This window comes from Gopherus evgoodei, chromosome 6 (assembly GCF_007399415.2).
Source record: "Gopherus evgoodei ecotype Sinaloan lineage chromosome 6, rGopEvg1_v1.p, whole genome shotgun sequence".
Lineage (NCBI taxonomy): Eukaryota > Metazoa > Chordata > Testudines > Testudinidae > Gopherus > Gopherus evgoodei.
In genome coordinates this window covers 31,555,995-31,576,392 of record NC_044327.1, presented here as the reverse complement: position 1 = coordinate 31,576,392, position 20,398 = coordinate 31,555,995, and the positions used below count along the sequence as shown (strand labels likewise).

The 20,398-nt window shown below is 42.8% G+C and overlaps 1 protein-coding gene across 4 annotated transcripts in view; it reads right to left on the bottom strand.

The window, feature by feature from the left end:
- Positions 1–20,398, bottom strand: part of ADAMTSL1 (ADAMTS like 1) — a 692,925-nt gene that overhangs the window by 183,783 nt on the left and 488,744 nt on the right. For all 4 annotated transcript variants that reach the window (XM_030566852.1, XM_030566853.1, XM_030566854.1 and 1 more), the window contains one exon: positions 1,957–2,083. In XM_030566852.1, the coding sequence (XP_030422712.1) occupies positions 1,957–2,083 (127 nt within the window). The remainder of the gene's footprint in view (positions 1–1,956; positions 2,084–20,398) is intronic.

The window sequence follows — 20,398 nt, the reverse complement described above, 5'->3', positions numbered from 1 at the left end:
TGCTTCACATATGCCGCCTACTGATTCTTCCTATCTCACGTAACAACATGGCTCAAAAGTCTTATTGCTGCCCTCAGAGCTTTCCCTGGAGGACACAGGAAAGACGCATGAGAAAAGAAATGTGTCCTTCCTGGGTCAAGCAATTCTTTTTAAAGAGAAGGCCTGAGATTAAATTGGCCACTACTCAAAACTCAGCACCCATCCCAGAGGACAGACTAAACCCTGATCCTGTGAACACTTGAGTATATGCATACATTTTACTCTTGGAATTAGTCCTACTAACTTCAGTGGGGCTATTCAGATGAATAAAGTTATCCATGTGCTTAAGCGTTTGCAGGATCAAGGTCTAAGAGTCCAATTCTGCCTTCAGACAGGCATGCATGACTTGCACTGGGTGAAATTTTTGGTCAAATAATAAATTTGTTGAAAAGCTCAGTTTTGGGGCCACTGAAAATATCTGCAAATGCTGGTTAAATCAATTATCCCCTCAGTTCTATGCATGACTCCAGTTTGTACCTCTGGAAGTTACACAAGTATATCTGAGAGGGGAATTGGGCTCTAACAGAATTTGTTAACCTGGTTTTTCTTGTCAGATGTTTGGTGGATGCTGAATGATATGGAGGGAGGTTACCTGGTAACTCACCGCCATGTATGTGTTTCTGCCTGTTGTTTCTTGTCTTATACTTAATTGCAAGCTCTTTGGATCAGGGACTACCTTTTAGTTATGTGTCTGTACAGTGTTAACAGTGTCCTGGTCCTTGATGGGGGCCTTTAGGTATTACTACAGTACAAATAAATGATAATAAAAATGAGCTATTCTTAAAATACATTTGTAAAGACATTCAGAAGTGATTTCAAGTCTGAGGACTGTGCAATCTGCTCATGAACATTTCAGAGGCGAGATTCCACTCCTTGCTTTGGTATGAATTATTCCCTCAGCTCTGCCATACACAGTCCTACCTCAACAATGCCAACTCCTTCCACAGATGATTCCTTTCCCTCTTCTGTACAGCAGAAGGTTTCAGCCCTCTCCCTCCCACCTCAACTAGCACATTAAGATGCAGAAGGGCGATGTGCTAATGAGTGGTGTGTGCTGTGCTCCCTGCTCAACAAGTTATTCTCTGTCAGAGCAAAATGTTCTGCAAACAAACACCTCTCATTGTTCCCCACAGAAACCAAATGCAAATATAAAGAGCAAGATATCCAACAGGAATCCACAAATGTACATACACACCCTCATGGGAAATTAGTGTTATTTGAAATGTTGAGATCATGCACCATGCAACATTAAAAAAAAAAGAATTATAAAAATATAGACCTGGCCCATGTAACTCCAATAGAACTCACTGAAAGAGTAAAGCAGGTGCAGGTATTGTGGGGAAAAGCATGAGCTCCCTTAGGGTTAGATTCAACTTATAGCATAAACAGCAGCATAGCTGCACCATCCCAAGAGGAGCTCTGGTGTAGAAATGTGCTGCAGAAAGACATGACAATTCCTCCCCTGCTCCCTCTGGCACTGGTGGAGTGGCATAAGTTACTACTTCACCCATATTCAGGATGCAACACACTCCAGGCTATGTGCCCAACCAGCTAACCTGAGTAGTGAGTGGAGCCAACTCTCTTCCCATTCCCCACCCACTACCCTGAAAGGGGGAGTAACGGGCACAAGTCCCTGCTTTCCCACTCTCTTCCCTCTGCAGACAGCACCACAATCTGAACAGTTCTTACTTAGCCAAGAAGGGGTGCTTGCGGATGGGGATGACGACATGGCCTGACTACCTTATTCCCCTGCATGGCTTAACGCCTGGGAACAATCTAGCCCTTAAGAAGCTTGTGTACTTCACTAAGAAGAGGAAAGTTGCCATTTTACCCGCCTACTTGTCCCTCTGACACCTCATCACCATTTTCAGTTCAGAGGGCCTGTTCTACCCTTTGAGGTTAAAGTCAACAGCTTACGTTTATTTGCTGAGAGCTGGGATTTATACTGGCCTCGAACCAGCCGGCAGGTGGACCCATCGCCATTGCAGACCCCACAGTTATCTTCCTTGACAGTGCTTCCCAGCTGGTGATCACAACCAACGATCTGACAAGAAAGAAAGATGTGCAGTTCAAACTGAGCACCTACTGCCTGCTGGATACATCTCTGCAACTAATTACTGCCAAATTTCTCTCACATCATCTCCAGAGGGCCATAAAGTACATTAGCAATGAAAGAGTCTGAATGAATCTGGCTGAGAGCTTGAACTGAACTCAGGAGCTAGATACTCAGCAGGTCTGCACTAAATGGTTTTTGCAGTTCAGAGAAAGAAAAAGCATGTTGATTTTTTTAGGGTCTTGTGATTGCTTCTTGGTAAGTATCCTATCAGAGACAACGTTTTTAAAAGGTTTGTAAAGAAAAATAAATGATTCTAGTTAGATTGATAGACACATACAGAACAGATAACTAAAAAGCTCTGCTGTGATCCCAGTAGTGTCTTACCTGATATGCAGTTGGGAAAACCATGTGGTTTTAACTACATTTGACAATAATCCCATTCCACACAATCAAAGCCAGCATTTGGATAATGTTAAGGATTTGATGAAGGAGGGGAAGAATGGTTAAAACAAAGGTCTGAGAGCCAGGAGATCTGGATTCTATTCCCAGCTCTGCAAAAGGCTGTCTCTCTTTGGGCAAATCATTTTAGTTAAAAAATTTTAAACTTGGGTGAACAAACTGGGCTCCTATATCCAGATGTAAACTTCTAAACAACTTGTAGTGCCCACTGAAGTAAATAGGGTTTAAACTTTTTTAAGCCAGGGATGAATTTGGCCTTTTTTCTGAACTGATCCTGGACCTGAAATTATGGAGTTTCACCCAACATTGTTTTAAAGCCAAGAAAATAAGCAAGTCCATATTACACATATTAAATAAGCATAAAAGGCCTCCTAGCACTCTGGCTTTCAAAGCCAGCCATGGACCAGGTTTGTACATAAAATTCTTCTCTATAGTGTTTGTGCTAAGACTTCAGGCCAAATTTAGAATACATGTAAACAGTAGTGACTTATGAATAAAGTGTTAACCTTAATTCTAAATCTGCATGCTTCTGTGGGCTTCAGTTAAATCCAAAGTGCCAAATTTTAGAAGGCGATTACAACAGGTGCAGCTGTAAAAAATGTATGCTCATCAGCTGGGCTCATAAAAACCCACATATATATGTGCAAATTGGATTACTGAGCACAAAAATAATGGTGCATGCAAATGGGTTTTTGGACACGAGTCCCTGAGTTATACGTGCCGTGCATACGGTTGTTTGTGTTCTGCTGGGCTTTGCTGAAACAAGGGGTGTTCCCATTATTTTTGTCTGCTCCCCCTTTATGCTCTCCTGGGAAAAATGTGGAACCTGTTTAATGTTATGACTTAATATTAACATTTTAGTGGTTAAGTTTCTCTCTTTCTTTCTCTCTCTTTAAAAAAAAAAAAAAAAAAAAAAAAAAAAAAAAAGTAAATTGTGTAGTAACTGTGATCCAGGAAGTCCCTCAATGCCAACTGGCAGAGGGCACACCATACCATAACTCACATCAGGCCTGACACACTCATTGCCCCAACACGCTCTTGTCAATCTGTATCTAAAAGGTGTCAGATTAGGTATCATATGCAAATTAGTAACTTGCTGGTCAAAAATATATATGGGAGGTGTATAAAGAATTAGAGATGTGTAATGGAAATATGTTCTCAGAAGGTGTTTTGCAAGAAGGGCATACACACAGCCTGTCCTAAACAAAGAAATGCTGTTTTGCCTGTCTTCCTGCATATTCACTATAAACTGAGTCAGGTAACATCTGAGAGGACAATGAAAAACAATCTACATAGCCATGAAGCTAATTGAGTATGAGAAAGATCTCTGAACAATCACAGGGGATGGAGCTTGCACCTTCAAGAAGCCTTCTAGATTCTTGAAATGGAAGAAAGGCAGAAAGCCATTTTGGCATCCATGATAGGGGACAAAGGATGAGCAGTGTTCTATGAGATCATGAAAAGTGGATCCTCTTAACCTAACAACAAAGAATAGCTGGAATGGACTATAGGTGAGAAATCTGCTTAGATAAAGATTATGAAGTGCTGAAATTAAGTTTTAGTCACTAGAAAGAATGTTTTGTTTGACTTGTAACCATAACTGTTTTCTGTTCCACTTATAACTTAAATATATGTTCTTTGTTAATGAACATATTCTTAGTTTTATTACAAAACCATCTCAGTGCTGTATACTAAACTGAGGGGTGAAGTCCTCAGCTACACAAACAGGCTGGTGCACTCTGCCTCTTTGGAGACAGTAAACTTAATACCTTCTGTGAGTAACCTGTGAGAGGCACTGGACGCTGCAGGGTAGATGGTTTGTGGGGGGATCAGGACCAGAAGCGCTGTTGGTGTCACCCTGGCAGGAGTAACCAGGCTGATGGAAGCTAGGCTGAGGCCATTGTGCTGCAAAGAGGCTACTGGTGCCAGGGCAATGAACTAACACCGCACAGCACAGAGGCACCCAGGGTTACGGGTCAGATGGTGGCAGAACCCCTTACTGGTCTGAGTGAACAGCCTGAAATGTCATGGTAATAATGACATTACTCTCTGTACAATGAAAGCTCCTGGAATTAATGTTGGTCACATCAACACACTGTGTAGACATTTTAAAACATGATGGGGTCAAATTTAGACTGGATGGAAGCAGACAATTTCTTTGATTTCACTCACTTCAACCCTGTTCTATTTGGCATACTATACTTATGTGTTAGGTCATAATGACTCTACAGAAGCCAACAAAGGCCACGGGGTAAATGTTAAACATTTTTGATCTGATATACATGCACAAAAACTGCCAAGATATAAAGAGACACTGTTCAGCTTTGTAACTATGTCAGATAAAGGTGAAATAATCAAGTTTATAGTTACTTCTAACCTGGCTCGAAACTACTTATTCCATTTGAAGCTCCTGCATATATATGTTTATGAATCCTGTGGGTAGAGCCATAATAGACCTAATTTTACAGTGTCAATCTTGACCATATGTTCAAGGCCTTGTCTACACACATATTTGCACAAAAATAACTAAACAAAAAGTGCCAATTAAAACCAGTTATTTCTGTGCAAATTCTGTGTATGGACACTTTTATTCTGAAATAAATACACATACACAGGCTTGCACTGAAACAACAAAAAAGTGTGAATTACAACTGATCAGTCAGGCTATAATTGGCTTTTTTTTTTTTGCCCTCATATTAGGACACTAGGATATGAAATCAGATTGATACAACTGTATGACAAATGTTTTTGCATGGAGCTGGATTATAGCCCACACTTACATACTAAGCAAAAAGACTCCTGTTGAAAATCCTGATGCCAGAGGAACTGCAGGCATTTCCCCTTCCTAGATCCTGGCACCATACAACAACTTAAAGGTATGCTCCACAATGGAATGCAAATCTAAATGTGCCCACGCATACCTCATACTGTAAAACACATCTAAACTCCTTCGGTGTGAAAGGGCCTGGATATAAAAACAGATTCTGTTCCATCTATCCAATTTCAACATCAACTTTTATCCCCTTGAGCCTTCATAACTTTGCATGTGACTCATCAACAATCGTATCACCTCCGGCTGTGATCTTCTTATATCTCATTTATAAATTGAGCAATGTTGGACCAGGTCAGTACTTGGATGGAAAACTGCCAAGGAAAACCTCAGGTGCTGGAGGTAGTTGTGTTTGTGATTCAATATTCTTTTTGAGACGGTATGGAGTCATTGCCCTAGGAAGGCACTTTTCTGCTGGAAATGCTGTATTTTAAATGGGACAAAACAGCACTCTCTAATCGCTTGTGATCACTAAAAATCCTATGGGACTGTATACAAGATCAAAAGTGTTAACCTCTTCTCCTGGCCAAATTCTAGTTTAGATCATTATATTCTGCCTGAGTAAGTTCCTCTGCAGCTTTAACTGGACACAGTATTTTTCTTCAGTTCTTCTCCTAAATTGCTGCCCAGTTTTGTTGTACTCTAAGTTATTTATGTCAATGTATTTAAAATATCCCTATCCAACACTCTGGGCCCCTGTACAGATTATAATAAAAAAATCCCTATAACAGATGAACTGGACCGATTGTTCCTTACAAGACAACAACTGGACCAAAATTAAAAATCTCCCCTCTTTTCTCCCCCCCCCACAAAAAAAATTCCCTTCAATTCATTCTTAACCCCCTCTCGGCTCCAGGAAAAGCCTGGGAAAACAGATGTATTATCTCTTAAATGGCTGCCACGTTCCATTCCCCAGAAGCATCTGTATTTAAGTGAGGTGGCTTGGGGTGTGGGGGAATGAGAAGCAATGATTTCTGCACAGTTTGTAATGAGACTGGTGATTCTTTAGGATGAGAAAAGATGTAGAAAATCCTTTTGTGGAGTTTACAGGAAAGAACTGTACAAGTTGGGACTGTACTTGAATATGGTAAGTCAACCTAAAAAACCACAGAGTTCCTGAAATACCTAAGGAGGCTGAAGCAACTTGTCTGAGTATAGATCTCTCATCTTCCTCCACTAGCAGAGGGAATCCAGTTCTGGTGGAGCTGGGGTAGGGACATGGCAGTTCTGTAACATTATTTTCACCTCCCTAGGACCTCACAAAGTCCTCTGCAAAGATCAAGACCAGAAAGAGGGTGAGAGCAAGGATATGGATATGACCACTGTCCATGGCAGTGTATCCCCAGAAGCCTGCACAGAATCAATGAGGAATGCAACGCTCACTCAGTCAGCACTCTTCCTTGTCCATCTCTGTGATGTGAATCAATTCCAGAGAAGAGGTTCAGGGCATTCATAGGAGCACAACTCTTAGAGAAATCCTTCTGCCATCGAGTCCAGGTTCAGTTGGGTTGAAATGGTTATGAAGTATTGCCAAGGCATTCCAACCATCTGTAGTCAGGACTAACTACTGAAAAGTGTACCACTGGAGATGTACTATGGCCAGAGTTTGCTCCATGAGGGAGAATGGGGCCATGAGACACTTGATGTACAACTCCCCTAAGGCACTGCGGCTGCTCAGGTGGACAGAGATTAATGTCACCATGACTTTAAACAAAAAAGTTTGACATTTCTGAATGACAAAATTGCATGATTTTCATTCCACAAAAAGTTTTGAAATTTCCACTTTTAATCAACAAATAAAACAAATGTCAAAAAATTGGAATTTCCCTTGGATGGAAATTCTGCTTTTTGATTTACTTGAGTCCTGACCTTCATAGATCTCAAGAGAATATGGAATATAAGGAGATGAAATCCCCAAGACTGCCCGGGGGGAAGGGCGGGAGGGCAAATGGGGCAATTTGCCCCATGCCCCGCAGGGGCCCCCACAAGAATGCTCCGGCCCCATCTCTGCCTTCCCCCATCCACTGGTGCCTCAGTGCGCCGTGTCCAAGAGCAGCCCTGGACAGAGCTAAAGTGGCATGGCTCCAGTGGGGCCTGAGCTCCTCCTGCTCAGAACTGCATGGTAAGGGGGGGGGGGCTGCAAGCTCTGGTCCCACCGGAGCCATGCTGCTGCAGCACTGTCCAGGGGCCAGGGCAGCTCCTGGACGTGGCACTCTGAGGCTCCAAGAGAGGGGAGAGGCAGGGGAGACCCACGAGTGACCTAAGCTCCTCCCTGCTTGGAGCCGTGTGATAAGGGGGTGGGCTGTGAGCTCTGGGCTGAGCAGTGGGAGCTCAGGCCCCACTGGAGTCAGGCTGCTGCAGCACTGTCCAGGGCTGCTCCTGTATGTGGCGCGCTGAGGCTTCGGGAGAGTGGGGAGATGGGGGTAAGCAGCATGGTAAGGGGGCCAGGGTGGTTGGATAAGGGGCAGGGAGTCCCGGGGACAGTCAGGGGACAGAGGTTCGGGGTGGGGCAGTCAGGGGACAGGGAATAGGAGGTTGGATCGTGGGCATTCTGCGGGGGGCAGTGAGGGGACAAGGAAGAGAATGGGTCAGGAATTCTGAGGGGGGGCAGTCAGGGGGCAGGAAGTGGATGGGAGTCGGATGGGGCCAGGGCCAGGCTGTTTGGAGACGCACAGCCTTCCCTACCCTAAAGCTCATTCAGCAGTTTGAGGCTTGCAGACAGCTATTTAACACAAAGAGCCAAGCTGTTATCTTTTCCATGGGGTAGGGACCACATGAGAAGAGCAATATCCTACACCACCTATCTCCTTCCCAACCCTATCAAGGGAGGCCCCTCCTCCCCTGCATTCCCCAAGGCTCCAGAGGGGTTAAATTCAGTGGTTCTCAAAACTTTTGTACTGGTGATCCCTTTCACATAGCAAACCTGAGTGTGACACCCCCCCCTTATAAATTAAAAACACTTTTTAAAATATATTTAACACTATTATAAATGCTGGCGGCAAAGCAGGGTTTGAGGTGGAGGCTGACAGCTCACAATCCCCAGTAATAACCTTGTGACTCGCTGAGGGGTCCCGACCCTCAGTTTGAGAACCCTGGGTTAATTTAATTTTAGCACCCTGTGTCCATTCACATGCATGTGCTATTTTGAGCATTTCAGTTTTCACAACATTTTCTGGAACAAGCTCAAATGCTCAGTTCGTGGAGTATGTACATAAGCTGTACTAAAGACAAACTCACAGTAACCATCTCCAGTTTGTGAGGGACCCCGTGGAGCCAGTCTCTAGGAAACAGATACATTCATGGAGGTTAAGTCCATTAATGGCTATTAGCCAGGATGGGTAAGGAATGGTGCCCCTAGCCTCTGTTTGTCAGAGGGTGGAGATGGATGGCAGGAGAGAGATCACTTGATCATTACCTGTTAGGTTCACTCCCTCTGGGGCACTTGGCATTGGCCACTGTTGGTAGACAGGATACTGGGCAGTATGGACCTTTGGTCTGACCCATTATGGCCATTCTTATGTTCTAAGCTAAATGAACCCAAAGTTATGGAGACAGATATGTTGTCAAGGAAGCCAGCAGATATCAGAAACCTGGAAAAATCTCTAACTGGATGGGATCAGGCGTTTGGTCACAAGTTGAGGTGGTTCAAAAGCTTTGGATTTTTTTAAGCAGATTTTTTTTTATTGTTTCTTTAAACAAAAACACAGCAAGTAGCAAATATTTGGCCACACACTTCTGAAACCCCAAACCATGTTTAGGTTTTGGCAGACTAATTTCAGCTTTTCAATTAGAAAAACCACAACAAATTTTGAAGGAAAGCAGATATTGTCCGTGATTTTTCTCTGCTTTTTAAAAACCTCTAGTTTTCAATCCAAAAAAAGTTTTGACAGAAAATATTTGTGCAACCCTTTTAATGAGCTTCAGTGCCTTTTAGCGTTAGCTGATGCTGAGAACCAGTGATACCTTGTAAAGGTGACTTGAAAAGAAATTCTCTCAAAACTGAGTTTGTGCCAAGATGCAGAACATTTTAAAATGTTTATTTTTCCCAGGGCTGCTGGGGGGAGGGGGAAGCAAGTGGGGCAATTTGCCTCGGGCCTCGCAGGGTCCCCTACGAGAATATAGTATTCTATAGTATTGCAACTTTTTTTTAATGGAAGGGGCCCCTGAAATTGCTTTGCCCCAGGCCCCCTGAATCCTCAGTGTGGCCTTGGAAATCCCTGCCCATTTTGCAAAGGGTGGGGAAAAGAAAACCTGCCTTATTCCACCCAGATAGGAAGTTGGAATTCTTGGAGTTTCTAATCCCTTCAATGCACTATCACAGTGCTGAGACAATCTGTGCACTGCAATATGCTACAGCATAAAGTGTCACAAGTAGCAATCATGACATTCATTTTGGGCCTGATCCCAAACCCACTGAAATCAACACAAAGGCCATTATTACGTCAGTGGATTTTGGATCAGGCCCTTATTTAGTTTTATAGGCATTTCTATGGTGCTTATGTCTGTAGTACATTTAATAGTATGAGGTGATTGAATACATCATGTCAAGCCTTGGAGGCACCCCAGACTTTAGCTGTCATCTTCCTTATATTATACACTTTGCACACCATACAACGCTGGGGAAATTACCAGTTAGATCAACAATAGTGTTTGCTCTCTGCACAACAGATGTTACCAAGTGTGTCATCTTCTGACAGTGCACACCCTTAGTGGAGCTGACTTTTAACTCTCCTTTTGGGTTTAGTAAAGAAATAGCCCAACAAGAAAAATCCAGAACAATAACAGCTCAGCCTCAGTTGGCTCAGACTATATTGTTCTCTGGATGCAGCACAATGGCTCTGCTCAGAGTTAAAGATTCAATACTGCGTTTTAGGCTGAAGTCCCATACTTCATGCTGTGTTGGATTCCCTCCCACCACCATACTTGACTGAACTGACAGCAAAATAAGTTGGAGGAGTTGGGCTACTCCTGACATTTAGCTACATACATAAACATATTTTTACAAGACAACATGACAAAGGAAGGCCACTGAGCTAACTAGGGTAACCAAATGTCTCGATTTTAGAGAGACAGTCCCGATATTTGGGGCTCTCTCATACATAGGGCCCCCACCCCGTCCTAGTTTTTGACACTTGCTGTCTAGTCACCCTAGAGCAAACTGCTTTTGTGCAGCTTAAAGATACCAAGGTCTGAGAAGAGGACTTGGAGCTGAGTGTGTGTTGCCCTGGTGGACATGAACTCTGGCTCTGCTTAGCAGTCTTTTCCAGGAATAAAACTCCACCAGCAATGACGTGTTCTGGTTGAATCCTGCCTGCCTAAAAATGTCCTGGAGTACGAAGTTTTTGTAATAATTTCTTTTCAGCACTGAGAAATCTTGGGCAGGAAATAATATGCTAAAAGTAAGCTTGCAAATCTAGCCAATTATAAATAAATCTCCTTTCCAAAGGCCCCGTCTACACTACAAATACAAACAGGTAAGACCCCGTTAGCAACACTGTTAGCCCTTAGCTGGTTACAAATAAGGCACCAAAGACTTGATTTGTGTAAGTTGTCATAGCTCAGCTGAAGTCAATGAAGCTGTGACCACTTACAAACAGCTGAGGAACTGGCCCGTGGGTTCAATTTGTACCTTAACCACGTTTTATAATCAGACTGACATATTATGTGCCCTTGAACTTTAGTCTATTTATGAAATAGGACTACGGTCCAAGTTACTCTGAAAACTCATACCACGTTTGTTACTGGGTTATGGGACCACTGAGTTGTAGCCCTTATATTCCTGGTCATTGCTGTATCTGCAGTGCAGCTATATAGACCACTTACATTCTGCATTTGTACTTTTTGCATTCTCTCTCAATATTTTTAATATATTTAAAAAATGCAGTCTTAATATAGTAAGTATGAGAGCTGAATTTGGCCTGCAGAGCCTTTGTCTTAGATGATTTATTACTGGTGATGACATTCAAGGAGGAAAGAACCCCATTTGTGATACAGATTCCAAGGTGGATTTTGCAGAGCTAGCAGTAAGACAACACACTTTTGATTTGTAAATTGAGTAGTTTCTATAGAATTTTTTGCAAAACGAACACAGAACCCCACAAAATCATTTTTATAATTACCTTTTAAAACTGAATTGCATTTTAATATTGCTACCACATTTCTCGCCATCTTCCACTGTCATTATCATTATTATTCATTATTTGTATTATAATTGCACCTAAGAGTCCAAGTCATGGACTCAGGATCCCATTGTGGTAGGCTCTGAACAAACTCACCGGATGGCACCTCTTGCTTGTCGTCTCAGGGAATTAGCTTCCAGCCTTCGGAGCACCCCCTGTCAGCCAGTGTCATGATACCGCTGGCCCCCATGTCCCTCCTGGACCCCAGGTAACCCTTTCAGTGGGTGCTGCTCCCTGACAATACCCCCACTGTTTCTCCAGGTCTCCCCGCTCAGGGGAACCCCCCACTCACTACCCCCACCTTGCCTAGGCTACTGCCAGTCACCAACTTACCCCCATGCATTGGGGCAGACTGCAGTGTAAGCCACTCATCATAGGCAAGGTTGGGTCTGGACCTGCTGCCTTGGCCTATTGCTGGGATGCCCCTTTTCAACCCCAGTACTTGCCTTAGGCCCTCAGCTAGGCCAGCAGCCTGGGAGTTTTCAAGGCTGGAGCTCCCCAGCTTCTCTAGCCTTCCCCTAGCCCTGCTCCACTTCCAGTACCCTGCTCAGTTCCCTAACAGCCAGGTCCTTCTCTTTCTACAAGCAGAGAGAGAGAGAGGGTGTTTGGGCTTCTAGCTCGTGGCCTCTTATCTGGACCAGCTGGGCCTGATTGGGGCATGGCCCCAGCTGTTACTGCCTTCCCCAATCAGCCCAGGCTTTCCTTCCCAGCCTCAGCCCTCTCCCAGGGCTGGCTTTAACACTTCCAGGGCTGGAACGGGCAGTCGCCCCGCTACACCACCAAAAATATGGTCCCTGACCCAAAGATTTTACAATCTAAGTTTGCTCTGCCTTTCTACCTATTATTTGTTAATCCTTTGTTAAGCCCAGACTATGACCTTAAGGGGCTGCATGCAGATGCCAGGGTCCATCTACGCAGACCATGCTGCAGAATCAAAGCCCAGGAGACAAAACAGCTACTGTTATAGTAGTAGGAAAAACACTGTAGACATTCCCAGTGGTCAGAGAGGGGAGGCATGGTGGCCATCATGCATCTTTTGTTACCAGTTACCCCATATTTAGAGGCTTCACATTTACTAAGCAATCCTCAGTGAAGAGAAATGAAGCTTTAAAAGATGTAGCATCCTTGTGAAACCACCCTTGATTTAAATGAAAATTATCAGAGGTGACCCTTCCTATGTGAAAAATATTGCCTTTTCAGGTGCAACCATTATTAGTACAGTAACTCCTCACTTAACATTGTAGTTATGTTCCTGAAAAATGCTACTTTAAGTGAAACAATGTTAAGTGAATCCAATTTCCCCATAAGAATTAATGTAAATGGGGGATGGGGGGGCCTAGGTCCCAGGGAAATTATTTTCACCAGGCTATACATACATATAAAATAAAGTTTTAAACAAACAATTTAATAGTGCAATGATGATTGTGAAGCTTGACTGAGGTGGTGAAGTCAAAGGGTGGAAGAGGTGGGATATTTCCCAAGGAACGCCTTACTGCTAAATAATGAACTAGCACTCGGATGAGCCCTCAAGGGTTAACACATTGTTGTTAATGTAGCCTCACACTCTACAAGGCAGCACAAATGGAAAGCGTGGAAACAGCATGGCAGAGAGAGACAGACACACCCTGTGTGAGAGAGAGCCATGCATTGCCCCTTTAAGTACACTGACCCCACTCTATTACATTGCCTTTTTAAGTGGATCAGAAATTAGTGACAGCAGCTGCTGCCAGCAAGCTCCCTCAGTCCTGAGCACTGTCCTGTCTCCCTCCCCCCTACACACACTCTGTGGAGATGAGATACAGAAGCAGGGGGAAGGGGACACCCTGACATTAGCAGGAGGCTCCCGGGAGCAGCTCCAAGGCACAGGGCAGGGCAGTCGGCAGAGGGACACCTGACCTGGCCAGCAATTGATAGCCTGCTGGTTGGCTGCTGCACAGGGAATTCAGGGGGGCTTCCAGTGGACAAAGCAATGTTGCCAAACAATGTTATAAGGGAGCATTGTGAAACTTTAAACGAGCATGGTCTCTAATTGATCGGCAACGAAAACATTAACCTGGACGAATTTAAGTGAGGAGTTACTGTAGAACATAGCCAACCTACCCATTGGGGCTAGTCCACAGACAAGGACACAAGAGTCTGGGAATAGAAAACCATAGCTTGTTAGCTCTCTGGTTACAAAAGAAATCCAGAAGCTGTCACATTCTATAATAGGCACCATTTAAACAGGAAACATTCCCCTGTGGCTTATAAGCAGAGGATGAGAGGAAAAAACTGCTGTGGAAGAAAAAAGCTTCTGTAATGTTTACTAACTCTTTTCCTTTCTTTTACTCGGTCACTTTGTTCACAGTTTTCTCTCTTTATTTTGCTTCAGTTTGGTTCTGTGGCCTCTATTTTGCCAGAGCAAAAATAATTTTCTGACCTTATCCCTTGGCCACTCAGTAAAATCTGTGGGTTGAATGTTAGAGCTAGTGTTGACAAGTGAGAATGTAAGTGACTTTTTTAAAAAATAACTTGACTGTAGTAGATTCCTACTGAAATATTTACTGATTACCTCTGTAGGAATCCTGCAGGTCCCTCCCTTGGATATTTAGCTCATTTAACTTTTTGAGGGGAAAAAGATGCCAGGTTTTCCAGAGGAGCAGGAAAATATTCCAGCAGAAGATTCAAGGATTATCTAGCACAGGACTGTATAAATTAAAACACAATGTTACAAAATGGTCAGGCCAACTCTGCACCAACATCCTCAGAACAATGTGCCCTGAGAAGTTGAAAGTTATATAAAAAGTCTGCCCTCCAGTATCACTCTGGTCTCTCAGACTGTGAAGTATTAGAATAGTGAAAGCATTTAATTTGCCCTTGTTTCACATTACACTGAATGTGATCCTTTGTCAATGGTGGTGAATTTATGGCATATCTGGATATCACCACTGAGTCCCCTTTTCTCTTGGGCATACACGCTTTCTGTTTAAGCACAGGGCTCTTTTGTTGATAGGAGCCAGTCTTCTGTCCTGATGATAATGTGGATCCTGCTGGAGTATGTCGTTATTGACAGAGACAATGCCAATGCAAGTCTTTCTGATGCTGCAGTCCAACAAGCAACCTGTCCTCTTGAGGAACAAATTACATCCACAGCTCACAGACTTAGAGATCCCAGTTCACCAAGCCATTAATAAAACTCCCTGTGCTGTATCATTAAGCAATATGGTATCACAGTCTAACCTCCATGTTGTAACGGAATAAGTGTGTGTAAAAGGAATGAGATTCTCAACTACTTCAGGGGACTATGGCCTAATCCTGGGAGCTTTGCCATCAACTTCAATGAGAGTACAATCAACCCTATGTTCCTTTCTTTGTAGATTCTTAAAACTGCTGCTTATTACAGATATCTCATTGCAGCTCACACAGCATTCTGTACATGACTAAGTTCATTAAGAAAAGATACCTTCTGAGGAAAATAATCAGAGCACCTTCTTCCAGCTCAGCAGGGGATAACAGAAACATTCCCGACTCTATCATGACCCTGACAGAACAGGTCTCACCTGGAGCTATCACTTTTCAAGCATCTCCCAATTCTTTTTTTCTGAGGAAAAACTTCCCCAGGAATCCTCAACATTAAATATTGCAACGTCTTTCCTTCCAGAAAAGGAACGTGTGACATGTCTCTCTCTCTGTGGAGCTCTTCAGCGCTATACCTTCCAGCAGACAGACAGAACGCTCACTTCTGAGCAGCACAAAGTACTCATTCTATTGAGTCACACAAACACATTGCTGCTGCAGTGCTGCCAATCTCAACAGGCTTAGAACAGAAAGATCTAAGCTCCAGGCCTGGAGAGAAAGGACCAAGCTAATGACTCAAATTCAGATTTTTCCACATGGCAGGGCCAGCATGTCTCTTCACTTTCTAAAGCACCTATTCTCCTGCAAGCCCATACCACATGCATGTTGGTAGCTGGCACCATGATGGCTATATATGCATATAAGTGCATGGCCCTGACTGACTAGAATACCTGTTGTGCTCGCCGTTTCATTCCTTTAGGGACGGTGCTGAAACTACACTGAGCAAAGGCTGTTTCTCCATGACAGAATGATGATTTTAAACAACAAACTCAAATTTAAACTACCTTACACACAAAAGGTCTTTAGATGGGGATGAAGGTAACATGGAGAGTGCTGGCCTAAGGGTATGTCTAGACTCCAAGCTAGAGGCGTGATTCCCAGCTTGAGGAGAGCAATGAGCTAATGTGCTACAAATAGAATGTAGCTGAGGCAGTGTGAGAGTTGAGATAGGTGCCCCAAGTACATGCCCATCAGAGATGTGAGGCATGTACTCGAGGCAGCTAGTCCCTTGCGATGCCCAGGCTACTGCAGCTACATTCTGTTTTTAGCATGCAAGCAAGATGAAAGTGTGACGGGTTGGATCACAGAAACCCTCTTGGGAGCTGCCACCTGATGTGCCAAAACTATCTCTGCTCCCATTTTCCCTGCCAGCTCAGGACTGCAGCACCCTGTCTTGCTGAACCAGATACTCTCATCTGCTCCAACAAAGACCCAGGGTCTGAATTACTTGCCCCAAAGCTGCAGGTTTACCTGAAAACAGCTCACAGAAGTGTTCCTGTCTTTAAAACTCAGATGCCCAACTTCCAATGGGGTCTAAGCCCAAATAAATCCATCTTACCCTGTATAAAGGTTATGCAGAGTAAACTCAAATTGTTCGTCCTCTATAACACTGATAGAGAGATATGCACAGTTGTTTGCTCCCCCAAGTATTAAATACATACTCTGAGTTAATTAATAAGTAAAAAGTGATTTTATTAAATACAGAAAGTAGCATTTCAGTGGTTCCAAGTAGTAACAGATGAAACAAAGTAAGTCATCAAGCAAAATAAAATAAAATACACAAATCTACGTCTAATCAAACTGAATACAGATAAGTTACTCACCAGTTCCAGAATGCTCCCTTTTACAGGCTAATCTTCTTTTAGCCTGGGTCCAGCAAGCACTCACACCTCTTGCACACAGTCCTTTGTTTCAGTTTCTTTCAAGTATCCTGGGAGTGGGGTAGGGTGGAGACGCTCTCTCTTTAGCCAGCTGAAGACAAAATGGAGGGGTCCCCCAGGGGTTTAAATAGACACTCTCCCGTGGGTGAAGACCCCTTTCTCACTCCTACGCAAAGTCCGGCTCCAAGATGGAGTTTAGGAGTCACCTGGGCAAATCACATGTCCATGCATGACTCTCAGTTTTTACAGGTAACATCCATTGTTTACATGCTACCTTGAACATCCTCAAGTAGACTTCTTATGTGAATTGGAGTATTCCAAGATCCATTGTCCTTTAAGTGTTTCTTGATTAGGTACTTAATTTCAACATTCCTTTCTCCAGGAACTGACCAAATGCTCTAAGGTTATTTAGAAATCAAGCCAGTACACAGCCAACATTCATAACTTTGAATACAAAAATAATACATGCATACAAATAGGATTAATACATTGAGTAGATCATAACCTTTATGGAGATATGTTACATGGCATATGTAGCATAAAACACATTCTAAGCATATTTCCATAAAGCCTTATGGGAGGTAACGTCACAGAGAACTAATAGAAGTACATCTCCTCGAGCTGGGAACCACTCCTCCCCCTCAGCTCAAAGTGTACCATTCACATTCAAAAGGCAATTCGTGATTTTGGATGCCTCAATTTTGGTGCCTGAGCTGAGAGAACATAAAAGCATCTAATTTTCAGAGGTGGTTGCTCAGTACTTTCTGAAAATGAGGCCTCATTCAGATGTCTCAAGTTGGCAACTAAAAATCGAGGCACCTCAAAATAATCAGTAACTTTTTGAAGATATAAATCTGGGAGCCTAGCACATACTTCAAGAGTCATGAAGCTCTCATGATCAGCACAGGAGGATGTTATGCCAAGATAAAACTGATTAAGGACTGATCCCATCACTAATGCCTTCTAAATTTTTGGGAAGGTAGCCACCCTTGTATCTAGGAACTACAATAATGGGTGCATTATAAATGTCAAAGTTTCCATTTAAGAGGAAAAATTAAATTACCAAAAAAGGAGCCAAGGCAGCTGAATTACAGGAGACTGAAATCTCTGCAACATTTAACTAACTATGCTTTGTTTTCAATGCTCTCTTTCATTTTAGTCTGACTTCTGCACTACTTCTGTCATTGCCTTGAGAAAAGAAAGAAAAAGTATCAACAGTAGCAGCTGGCAAGGGGAAATGAAGTCCCTAAAAATGAACAGATCTTGACAGCAGCCCAAATGCTGCTTGTTAGATAATTAACCAGAGTGTGTTTATTTCCAGTTCACCATCAAAGGGCCTGTGACAACTGTTCCACTCCAGCCTCTCTCGCCATGGAAAGTGAAAAGCAACAACCCAAGTATGACAATCTCAGGGCTCAGTTACACTGAAACGTCAGTCTCACTTAGTTGTCATGGATAGTTAACATGTTCTATTTAATGATATGGACACCTGCCACATCTGGTCTGAAAATAATGGTGGTAAGTGTTTAATAGCACTTTGCTGAAGCATATAAGAATATTTGCTACAATCATAGTCATGATTTTGCAGGGTGTGCAGGGGTAACAACAACAAAAGAGAAAAAACACACTGGTGAAAAATACACTTACATAAAAAAGAAATCATTGAAATGAATGGTATGCACAGAATGAGAGAGAGAATGAAGAGAGGAAGTAGAAAATAAAGCAGTCTGGAACTTTCAGTACTCTTATACAATTATAGACAATTGCATTTATTCTTCATGTGTTCTGGTTTTTAGTGTGTGTTTTTTTTAATTCTTCTTATATCGTCCCAAACCTTACTGCATTATCATTCAATCAATATATCATCTGAAAGGAAGCCATTTCTCCCATCTACTGAAACTAATCTTTTACTATTGGTGGATCTGGATCCATTATCTAGGTAGTGGTATACCAGTATTACGTTTGGAAAAGTTGTTAGTGTTATATGCTTCTTCAACTGTGATAAGTTCTGAATTGCAATGAAATAATGCAAGAATATTAAACCATAAAACTTGATGTCAAACTGGCTGTATCTGTGATCAAATGCACAGGATAGGATTGTCCACTTGACACCTCCAACAACATATTTAGAGCTCAATGCATCTGATGCCTTATTTTGGCCTAGACTGGACTAGCCATATTCTACAGACTAGTTGAATGTTGAGTGTCCTTTTGAGCACAGCTAGTAAAATACTATTCCTCTATTTGCTTCAGAAAATCATTTCAGAGGACAACTGCACTAAACTTTCCCTTATTTTAGATGTTTATTAGTTGTTCCATTAAGACCAGTTTAATGCTACTGAAGACTATTTTACATTGAAAGTGGAAAAATTAGTTCTGAGAATGTCATGTATGTTTTCCCCCTCCCCCCAGAAAACAGAACAAATGCCAGTAGAAGCAGACAACAGGGACATTGTACATAACAAAGCAATCCTAGATTAGGTCACAATTTTATGAACACAAGCTGGGTTTGGTTTGTGCTTCTATAAAACATAACACATACCATAGCCAAATGCAGCCTGACAGATTAGCAGCTAAGAGGTCCAGGACTGGAGCAATCAGCAGTGTTGCAAGTCAGGACTGAGGCACATTGGCAGAGTTTGATGGGAATCTTGCAAAGTCCCTGCTCACAAACTCAGAGCTGCCCAGAGCATCTTATATTTGAAACTTAGTGCCTCACATGCAAGACTTGTCTAATTTCTCATCAGCCTTTTGATCTCCTGCTTGCCCAGCAACTTCCCTTTACCACCCACCTCCACCCCCATATCTGCGCTGCTCCACTAATCAATTTTTCTCCCTACTGTCACCACATAGTGAGAAGCTGAATGCTTATCTATCTGAAGAGCTTTCTATGGTCAGCGTTCCCCAATTTATTCTAGGTTCCCTTCTGATCCTGTGTTTCAGGCAAAACAGAATGTGCTGATGATGGATTCAGACAGGACGGAATCTGGAAGGGGGTATAGGAGGGTAGCACTCTTACCCTGACAGCAAGAAAGGAGGCAGCTACTAACAGGGGAAGAAACAAATCCACATCTACCTCAAGCCTCTGGTTGGAACTGGACAGCTCTTTGAATATTGGGTCTAATTCTGCACTTTGGTCTACAGCATGAGCCAAATGCTGCCCACTGTTACACCAGGGTAAATGTGGAGTAATTTCATTGACTTGAACAACAGGCAAGACTGTTCAGCATTAAAAAGTGGTTTGTCAATGGGCACAAAATCATAGATTAGAGTGGAATTGTTCCAGACTCATAGCAGTGTAACTGAAGGTAGAACTTGGCCTCATGCATCTTCCTTGATTCCTTGTGATATTTTATAAAATTAAGCAGTTGTTTTCTGCCTGCTTGTGTATGTACCAATCTACCTGAATTCTTCCATATCCAAACATGCACCTCTTCAGGTCTGTATGTAGATTAGTGACTGTCCAAAAAGAAGCAGAGTACTAACAGGTTGCAATTCTTCATGTGATCAATTTTTTGCAAGTGAGTTCAAAATCTGTTTCATATGCATCGGTTTACAGCTAACAGACTTTTGACAGAATAACTTACACGCTTGCACCTCTTCAGATATTTAGCTAACAGGAAGCTGTCTGCCTACATGTGTTTTCAAAGTCTAATCCTTTAACCCAGAGGTAGACAACCTATGGCACGCATGCCAAAGGCAGCACGCAAGCTGATTTTCAGTGGCACTCATGCTGCCCAGGTCTTGGCCACAGGTCGGGGGGGCTCTGCATTTTAATTTAATTTTAAATGAAGCTTCTTAAAATTTTTTAAAACCTTATTTACTTTATATGCAACAA